Source organism: Dendrobium catenatum, unplaced genomic scaffold, assembly GCF_001605985.2.
Source record: "Dendrobium catenatum unplaced genomic scaffold, ASM160598v2 fragScaff_scaffold_621, whole genome shotgun sequence".
Classification (NCBI taxonomy): Eukaryota; Viridiplantae; Streptophyta; class Magnoliopsida; order Asparagales; family Orchidaceae; genus Dendrobium; species Dendrobium catenatum.
The window spans coordinates 2,431,643-2,442,270 of NW_021319083.1; the positions used below are offsets into that span (position 1 = coordinate 2,431,643).

At 34.9% G+C, this 10,628-nt stretch overlaps 1 protein-coding gene across 1 annotated transcript; it reads left to right on the forward strand.

The window, feature by feature from the left end:
• Nucleotides 1-8,537: 8,537 nt before the first annotated feature.
• Nucleotides 8,538-10,019, forward strand: LOC110101104 (squamosa promoter-binding-like protein 8). Its single transcript, XM_020828885.2, has 2 exons — nt 8,538-9,049; nt 9,482-10,019. Exons 1-2 carry the CDS (start codon nt 8,538-8,540, stop codon nt 10,017-10,019), a joined length of 1,050 nt encoding a protein of 349 aa, XP_020684544.2.
• Nucleotides 10,020-10,628: the final 609 nt, after the last annotated feature.

Genomic DNA, 10,628 nt, shown 5'->3' on the forward strand with positions numbered 1-10,628 from the left:
CGGTATTTGACAGTTGAGCTCGACTCGAACACCTCCTGACTCAAGATCGACTCGACTCGTTTGCACCCTTAATCCTAGGTCTCCAAGGATTGTCTGCTAAGTGCTGTTCGCCATAGAACATTCTATAACTTAACATTATTTGGAGATAATCACATCTCACTAGATTGCTCAAATTAAAATAATAGAAAAATCATCATTTAAGTATATATATATATATATATGAGAATGATTCATTTGATTGCTAGCTTCCATATTAATGATCTAAGTAGGATGCCTACATCTTTTTATAAAATTAATTTTTTTTTTGGAAAGCTTTTATAGAAAATATCTTTCTGCCACAAAATTTATTGAAGGCATTGGTCAAATAAAAATTATAGTTATAATTTAAAAAACAAAGTAGAAACAAAACAGTCCCAATTAAAGCCTAAAAATAAATTTCAAAAATAAATAAATTAATTTTTATTTATTATATATATATTAATATTTTTTTTTTTTTTTTTCTTAATTTATGGGAAACCTGCTTATAGGACATACACGTTAATATTTCAAAATAAGTACAAGTTCTTAAAGGGATAGATAGCTCACTAAAACTCAGAGAGCTACATTCAAAAAAGCAAACATTCCAAAAAACCAAAGATACGTGCCTACTTACAAAATTAAATTCGATAAAATAAATAAAAGCAAGGTCAACAAAAAGCCAAACCCAAAAAAAGAAACAAACCAACAACCCACACCACACAAATAGGCTACAGAAGAAGCCAAACACGCACAATCACTAAACAAAACAAAGAACCAAAAGCAAAACCCAGCTAACCAGCCCAAAAGGACCTAATAAGGCACCCAAAAAAATAATCCAGGCCACCAGAACCAAGCCAACGCCACCTTCCAAAACATATAACACCAAACAACAAACCCCAACATGCACTAGAGGAACCCAACAACAACAGTGAAAACAAAAAGAAACAAAGATCAAGAAGACCCACTCTCAGAGGACTTGAAAGACTGCATCATCTTTTTTATTATTTTTTTCTTACTTTTGTTTGCTAACAACATTGGAAAAGCCCTTGTTATCGACTTGCACAACATTCAAATCATCAACCTTCTGAGAACCGTTGCCAAGACCACCGTTACCCTCCCCAAATCTCCAGTTAGACGATGAATCACGATTAGTTAACTAGTCTGAATAATCAATTAGTTTCTTATTGGAATGCAAAGCCAACTTTTGTTTCACAAATCTAAATTTAATAATGCATTATAAGAAATAGGGGAAAGTGATATGTCAATTATATGCACTTTATTAGAAACATCCAAACTATCAAGCACCATCGCAAGATCAAAAGAACCCAGATGTTCTTGAACAACATTTCTAGAAGGCACATTTAACTCAACTTGAAGAACATCAACAACAAGAGTCAATAATAGGATTAACAACCGTAGTATTAATTGTTTTCACAATTTCTTAAGCAACAACATCAGAAATATCATAAGAAGCTAAATTATTAGTACCCTTATCAACAACAATCATAGGCTTAGAGATGTTCATTGATGTATTATCTAAATGGGGGTGAAGGATATGACAATTAATTTTAAAATGCCCCAAATATTTGAAATCATAACAAAAGGTAGAGAACTCATCCATTTTGACTATTGTAAATACCCAAATTTTTTAGAGCCAAGCCACACACTATCGGGATAACGTTTAGGTACTAAAGAAAAATCTTCTATTACCTATAGATTTTTTTAAAACAATGAACCAAAAGCAAAACCTAGCTAACCAGCCCAAAAGGACCTAATAAGGCACCCAAAAAAATAATCCAAGCCACCAGAACCAAAAATGGGGGTGAAGGATATGACAATTAATTTTAAAATCCAACAATCATAGGCTTAGAGATGTTCATTGATGTATTATCTAAATGGGGGTGAAGGATATGACAATTAATTTTAAAATCCCCCAAAGATTTGCAATCATCACAAAAGGTAGAGAACTCGTCCATTTTGACTATTGTAAATATCCAAATTTTTCAGAGCCAAGCCACACACTATCGGGATAACGTTTAGGAACTAAAGAAAAATCTTCTATTACCTATAGATTTTTTCGGCGAAATTTGCTAATTTTCCAGCTGATTTCGACATTTCTGGTGGATTTTTGATGGAAAACTTTTCACATGTAAAAGCAAGGCAGGAAAAATTTTTTGACGAAAAAAAGCAGCAGTGAAAATTTTTATTAGCTACTCGATGGAAAAAGGCCACCTGAAAAATAAAAACATAAAACATAAAATAAAATCTTCTCGGCCCACTCGCTTGCAATCCAGCTGTCAGAGCCCAAGCACTATATAACAGCCCAAACTCTTAACTATCAAGATATTGTCCGCTTTGGCCTAAGAGGCTCATATAGTTTTGTCTTGTTGGAGTAACTTCCAAGTATGTCGCCCATCTTAGAATTGTTTTGGGATGAGCATGTTTAATTATAGGGTTTTTTTAATAAATTCTAACCATTACACCAAAAGGCACCACAATATTTAAGAATTTAGCTTCTTTTTACTTAAGGGGTTTCATCACTTAAGTAGTTGACATCTTCATTAGCATCTTCATCCCTGTACAATTAAGTGTGCTCATCTCGAAGTAATTCTGATATGAGTGACCTACTGAGAAGTTACACTGATATGACAAAATTTTGAGACTCATAGGCCAAAGTGAACAATATATCGATAGTTAAGAGTTTGTGTTGTTACAAATAATATCAAAATAATAAATCAACTAGAAGATGTGAACGAAGTGTCATATAAGACAAAGTGCTACGCATGGGAGTCACCTCTTAAATCATGTGTGGGACAAAGCGCTATATTACAGAAGCCACCACTTGAACTTGTAGAGACCACATTTAGAATCTCATATGCCTGGTGGATGATTCCAGGATAAAGATACTGATGAGGATGTCAATTACTTTAGTGAGACAGATTGTGAAACATCTTAAGTAAAAATGAAGCTAAACTTTTAAACATCAAGATATCTTTTGGTATAATGATTAAATTTTCATTTAAGAAACATCCCAATAAAACATGCTCATCATAGATCAATTATGAGATGGGTGACATACTAAAAAATTACACTAACAGAACAAAACCATGAGGCTCTTAAGTCAAAACATTGAAATGTTGTGGAATTGATATTTGTATAGGTTTGCAGGTGTGGAAATTTGATTGTTGGCTGGGAATGAAATTTTTTTTTGTTAATACTATAGGTTTACGGCAGATTTTACGCCGGAACTTCGCCGGAAAGGATGATACAATGAATTGTATCGAACTTATCAACGCCTTCGTTCCGTCGGAAACTACCAGCGCATGTTCCGACGCTATTTCCGCCGCTTATTGTCGGCGACGACTTTGCGCCACAAACAAAACCGTTGGTTGTCTACGGCAAACTTGCGGCGTTTTGTCCGCCGGTACTTACCGGCGGAAGATACGACAGAAACTTACCGGCGCATATGGCGCCGGAATTTATCGGTTGGAAGTCGTCGGCACCAATCCAATGTTTTGTGCCGGTAATGCGTTGGGAAGTGTGCTAGAAAGTTTTCCGGCGCAATAAAATCGCCGGAAAAAATTTATCGACGCGACCAAAACCGGCGTAGGAATTTCCGCCGAAACGTGCGCCGGAAACTTATATTTCCGTCGGATTGTCTGTGTTCCGGCGGATTTAGTCCGCCGATAATGATGAATTTTCCTGTAGTGAAGGATCTCCTCTTCCGAAATACATAGCGATAGTATCCCACGATGTGTAGCAGTTTTATTTTAGGGAAAGCCACTGATGAGGGTAGCCCCATATAGGGGCTTTAAAAAGGAACGAGGTTTCTTTTGACCATTTAAAAATTCACGATTGTTTAGCCGATTTATTGCCATTTAAGTCGAAAACGTGGCTGAAGGTGAAAAAAATCAGAAGATCAAAAACAAAACCATACAAGAAAGCCAAACAAAAGAAGCCAACAAGTAGAGAAACAACTTCCCTGAAAGTGAAACAAGCATCGAAGGCCATGGCAGACAAATGGTGTTGAAGAGAGCAGCTATAGAGAAAAACCCTAGTAGCAGAGCTGGAGTGAGGTAACAATATGTGACTTAATGATGAGAAGCTGGGTCTTTGTAGGTGAGGGTATTAACTCAGACTTCGTTTGTGATAGCTTTCTTATTGCTTTCCAAAAAACTTTTTTTACAAAACTTCTTGAATGCATAGGAAAAAATGATCAAAAGCTATCCCAAACAAAACTTAAAAGTTTGATGCAAAATGTTGGCGACTAAATTTTTCAACTGGCCACAGCATACTTTTCAAAAAGCAAATAGCTTTCTTTTAAAACAAAGTTTAGTTTGGGATGACTTTCTTACAGCTTCTTAAAGCAGCTTTCTAATACATAAATTAATTTTTTGTACTAAAAAGCTTCTTTAAGAAGCAGTAAGAAAGTCATCCCAAACGAAGCTCAAGTCCCATCCCAGTGTGATCATAAAGCTGTTTAAAAGCTTATTGAAATCAATCCCAAATAAACCCTAATTTATAAGTAATTCTGATTGCAAACCTTATTGTTATGAGTCAAATTTTTTGAATGAGAATGGTTGTAAAACATTCCCCAAATAGTTGTACACTAACCTACCTCTTTTTTGTTTTTTTGGGTTTTGTTTTTTTATACTCATAAGCTGTTTCATTCCATTTACAATAGATAGATACAAACATACAAATTTATTTTCAGTTAAACGAACTCTCCACAAGTTACAAATATGTATATCAATTACATGTGTTTACTATAATATACAAATTTTAAAAAAAGGATATTTTTTGTACACACCAATACTACAATACACAAGTGTCCAAAATAAACTATAATGGTGATTTAAAGAAGATTATATAAAAGAAAAGTAATATCCTAGTCAAGCATGATGATTATATTAACTCCAAAACTTGATATAAGAGTAATTAATCAAGTAGATTATCATATGAGCATGACGATAGAAAAGTAATAAGTAAATGTGCAAATAAGTAAAATAAGTTATTAGAGCAATTGCATATGATCAAATTTAATGTGGTTCAACCCCCTTAACCTACATTCATGTCTAGCACAACTTGGCACTAAATCCCCTCGACGGCTTATTATCAAAATAATTCTCCTTTACTCCATTAGTAGGCGGATACAGCTTTTACACAAACTTTCTTCTTAATTGGTGATTAAGACTTCATTTGGAATAACTTAGGCCACAACTTTTTATCTGCTTTCAAGAGATTTTTGTATTAAAAAACAACTTTACGATAAGAAAACCGTTCAAAATGAAGCCCAAGTCACACCATTAACATTTTTATTTCAAAGTAAGATGCAAATTTCTTCTAATCTTCTTCATTAGGTTATAATTTCTTCTTCCACATGGGAAACCTGCCACTCATCCTCTACATGGGGTCACTATAGTTTAAGTTTAACATGAAAAATATACTGAATCTAGCAAAACCTTCTAGACAATGAAATACTTTCTTTAAAAAAGCAAATCAAAACTCTCTTGAGCCTTAGAACAGGTTTTATTACAATTAATCCCTTATAATATTTGACTATAAGATGAACACATTAATATAAGCAATCTAATATAATAAAACTTCCAAACGGATTGAATAAGAAATACTTTACAAATAGCAAAATAATAATTTACATTAATGATGAACAATCTAATACTTTCCCCTAATTATCTCCAAAATATTTCACAATATAAATTTTTTTTTAATATTTTTTTAATTAATTGTGTTCATCTCTCCTTATCATGCTTTATAATTATGAATTTAAACATTTTTACTATGAAATATAGTGCATAAACATTAGATTTGGCCTCTTGATCTTTGCACTTTGCATTCAAGTCTTCATTATAATTTTTTTGCTATTCTTTTTCTTCAAGTAAATAAATCTCCATCTCAATCCATCTCGAAGTAAATAAAGCTCCAACTTTCCATCTTAAAGTGAATAAATCTTAATGTTAGTTTAACACATCATAGCATCATATCGTAGTTGTTGTTATTATATGAGTAACATGTAAATTATAAAAATACTTAGCAAATCATATTAGATAGAACATTATACTTACGTGTCATTTGAGACAGCTTTCTCATTGCTTTCTATAACAATTTTCCCGTACAAAAATTTCTTGAGTAAAAAAATTTCTTTAGAAAGAAATAGAAACAGGTCTTAGGCTTCGCTTGGGACGGCTTTCTTACTGTTTTTTAAATCAATTTTTTAATATTTTTTTTATTTTGTTACAAAAAAGATGTTTTAAGAAACAGTAATAAAGCCGTCCCAAACAAAACCTACGGCTTTATTTCTGCTTCTTAAAATAATTTTTTATTAAAAAAATTTAATTTTTATATTAAAAATTTATTTTAAGAATCATTAACAAAATCGTGCCAATTGAAGAAGATGAGCTAATTTATTAAGCCCGGTTCATTACATTTTAAGGTGGGCCCTTTTGTACGTCCAATTCGCAATTTTATATTATTTGGAATTTTATTTTTTAATTAGGAAAATTTTATTCTCAAGGTGGCGCTCACCCAAGTCGCAATTCTGCCGACCTGCAGCTCTCTTATACCTTCCTCTTGCTCCGTACAAGTAACAAAAAGCTATGCAGATAGCAAATATACTGACCAGGAAAACCTCCTGCGTAGCACGAACAGCAAACATCACCTTCTGACCAATGATATCATTTGAAACATGGACCTACGCTCTTCTCCTGCAATGGGAAGCAACGGTACCGCTGGAAACACATGGAAACTTTTGGTTGGCTTTTCTCTCTGTTTGGTGTTTATTTCGGAATTCCAAAGTGGTTTAGACACATTGTACTCAGATACTGCGCTCTGAATCCTACCCTACTCGTCTCCTTCCTATTCGTCCTCTTCTCTGAGAAGAAGGCCACTAAATTTAAAACAAATAACCAAATTACCCTGCTTCTATCTAACTTGGCCCGATTATGGCAATGAAGTAATTAATCAAAATAGCAAGGGGAGAGATCGCAGCCTTATCAAGGCGTGAAATGTGAATACGATTTCACGAACGAGGAAGCTGCGAACTGGCTTCGTGGTGTCAGTGCCTCCATCCGCATCTCAAGAAATGTAGGTATATCATATAGCTCCACAATCTGCTTGGCGCGAATCTTAAAGAAATTTTTTCTTATCCTAATTATTAGACATGGATAATTAATTAAAAATATTTGATAAAATATGACTGGTAATAATTTTTAATTATCGTTTCTTCTTAAAGAGTCTAGAAATATTCACTATTATTAAGAATATTTAAATAACAAGTAAATATTAGATATAATAATATTTTTCAAAGAAATTTAAATTAAAATAATCACTTGAAACATATTTTTATTTCGTTGTAATCAAAGAGATATGATGATTAATAGTGTGACTATTTAATTTGTAATATTTTATAAAAATATGAATAAATAATCACCTCCAATCATAAAATAATTTTAATCTAATAATCAAATTTATATTATTAATAAATAAATCAATATTTTAGCAAATATTTTCAAAACTATTAAATTTATTTTAAAATGATTAATTAAAATTTTTATTATATTTATCTCAAATAAACTCAATAATTTAAAATTATATTATAAGTAAAATTAATCTAATTATTTTCAGGCAAATTTAAGGGAAAATTCTATAAGATGGTAGTGAGGCCTGCAATGCTTTATGGTGCCGAATGTTGGCCGTTAAAAGAGAAGCATAATACTAAGTTAAGTGTGGCAGAGATATGGATGCTCGGTGTGAATGAGTGGACTTTACCCTTAGAGATATGATTAGAAAGCCAGCATAATATGTGATAAGGTTTGGAGTAGCTCCGTAGAAGATAAGATTAGAGAGCAGTCGACCTTAGTGGTTTTTGGTCACTAAAACAGCGGCCTTTCGATGACCCGACTAGAGAGTAGAGGTATTAGATTATTCTTATTTAAGAAAGGTAGGTTAAACCATAAAAAGACTTGGTTAGAAAATTATTAATATGACTCTTTCTTTATTAGATTTAAATGAGATTTGACTTTTAATAGGACACTAATAGAGAAAAAAGATTACATGTATAGTCCGACCCCACCGTAGTGGGAGAAGGCTTAATGTTGTGTTGTTGTATTTTCAGGCAAATTTTCTTTTTCAAACCAAAATTAATATATATTTTTTAAAAAGATTATTTTTATCCTTCAAAATTTTTTTCAAAGATTTTTTTTTTTTTTTTTGGTAAGCAAAATTTTGTTTGATCCAAGCCGCGTTTCAACGGCCTGATGCGGTCCTTCACCATGGTACCTTTACAGTAGACAAAACACCGGATCGAATCGAGCCCTGTAACAACTAATCCCGTTCACATTTCGTCAGGTTAAATCTAAAAGGTAACTTTTATCCAGTAAAAGACTTACAGATCGAATCCAGTAAATTTCATGCATTATATAACCATTGAAATCCTTTCCCGTCCTGAGCTCATCATACTAATCAGTTAGTGCATGCAGAGATCTGTCATCGATCGTATCATGATGCTGGATTACGAATGGACGAACCCGGCGGCGGCCGCAGCCGCGGCAATGCTATTGTTTGGGGACGGCGGCGAGGTAGGCCCCACGCCGTTCGACCAATACGGCGGGAGCGGGAACGGGTTGGCGGCTGGAGATTTGTTCGCACCGACGGCAGCTGGCGGGCTGTTCTCGCCTGTGGGGGCGCCAGCGGGGAGCGGGCAGAGGTACGGGATGGGAATGCCGGCGGCGGTGGCCGCGCCGGCGAGGATAGGATTGAATCTGGGAGTGAGAACGTACTTTTCGTCGGCGTCGCCGGAGGAGGAGATGGGAATGGGGATGGGGATGGGGATGGGGATGGGGAGAGTGTGTAGAAGGAGGGCGAGGATGGCGAGGTGCCAGGCGGAGGGATGCGGTGCTGATCTTACTCATGCGAAGCATTATCATAGGAGGCATAAGGTCTGCGAGTTTCATTCCAAGGCTTCTATTGTCATCGCCGCCGGACTGTCACAGCGCTTCTGCCAACAATGCAGCAGGTAATAGCAGTTTTTGTACTGCCAACTTCGTCATGCATGTGGCCTTTACAAATATTAGCTTTTTTTATTTTAAATGATAGTTATGTATTCTCCCACTTGTTGGGAATCGTTAGTGGTTATAATTAACGATCTTGTTCTTGCAAATACCACTAAAACTGTTATTTTTATTCATAATAAACATAAAATATTATTCTCTACACATTCAGATAAATAAAAATATAGAAGATGTCAATCCTAAGAAAGAAAAGCTTTGCAAATCTGTTAGTTTTATGATTGTAAGAAACATTGTTGTGACTGCACTGTTAAATCATTTGATTTCCTTAATTTGTGGTGAAGATCATGTTTTAATTCAGGCTGTGGTAGTAAATTTATAATTCATATGTAGACTTTGATTTGCAATTGTGTTAATTAATTTTTTACGACAAATTGCAGGTTTCATGTTCTATCTGAGTTTGATCAAGGAAAGCGCAGCTGCCGGAAGCGTTTGGCCGACCACAATCGTCGGAGAAGGAAGTCTCAAGATCTGACCACCATCAACACCCTAAACAACAACGATAATAATAATAATAATAATAATAATAATAATAACAGCAATAGCACGATCACAACGGCAACCAACAACAGCAATAACACTGCACTGCTTCACTTTGAGTCGAGCAGCAGCAGCAATAACAACAACAATAACAACATGAACGTGGGGAGCTCCATGGATCAATGCAACCCTGAGATAGGTTCTACCGTAACCCGAGCTCCCTCTCCCGCAATGGCGCTTGGGCTCGGTTGCGGAGCCATCGCAGTCTCCTCGGCGCCGGCAGGGCTGTCTGGTTCATCATCGACAACGGTAACATCGCCGCCGAGAGTCTCGTTCTTCTCTCACCTTGGTGAAATCCGTGCACAGGAGCACCGCTTCCTGAGCTGGGATGATGGCGACGATGGAAGCAGCATTAGAAGTCTCTATCAGAGCAAATAGTATGTTGATGTTTTAATTAGGAAGTGATCAGCCTTACTAGAAGTTGTTTTCTATTTTCCCAATCAGTTTGCATGCTTGTTTTAGTTAGCTGTTCTTAAGCTTATTGTGTTGTCTTTTAATGAATAAAACTTGTTTGTTGTATGTTGCTTGTAAGTCGCAAACTTGCTGTTTAATAGGTAACATGTGAAACCTCTTTTAAGTAAAAGAAATATTGAGTAGTTTTTTGGTGAAATGATTGGAATTTTCGTAAGAAATTCTACAGTTAAGCGTGTTCATTTCAGAGCAATTCTGAGATGGATGACCTACTGATACACCAACATGATAAAATCATAAGACTCTTAGGTCAAAACGGACAATATTTCGATAGTTGAGGATTTGAGCTGTTGCATAACATCCTGTAAAATTTTCACTGAGAATTTAGTGAGATTTAGGAGCTGTTATATGTATCAAATAATTTTCAGATTTACACTCTTAAGATTTATTAAATCCTACAGCCTAACACAGCATCTAACTACTGCAAATTATTTTGTGCAAGAACTGTCAAACGTCCTGAAAAAGCTTTCCCTGAAAGGACATTGCAAGCGAGTTTATAGCCGATAATGTGCGAGT

What these genes read in the sequence shown, in the direction of transcription:
- LOC110101104 (XM_020828885.2), top strand. Translation starts at nt 8,538, where the DNA reads ATGCTGGATTACGAATGGACGAACCCGGCGGCGGCCGCAGCCGCGGCA. An exon ending in TTCTGCCAACAATGCAGCAG is followed by an intron (nt 9,050 to 9,481) that starts GTAATAGCAGTT and finishes GACAAATTGCAG; the next exon opens with GTTTCATGTTCTATCTGAGT.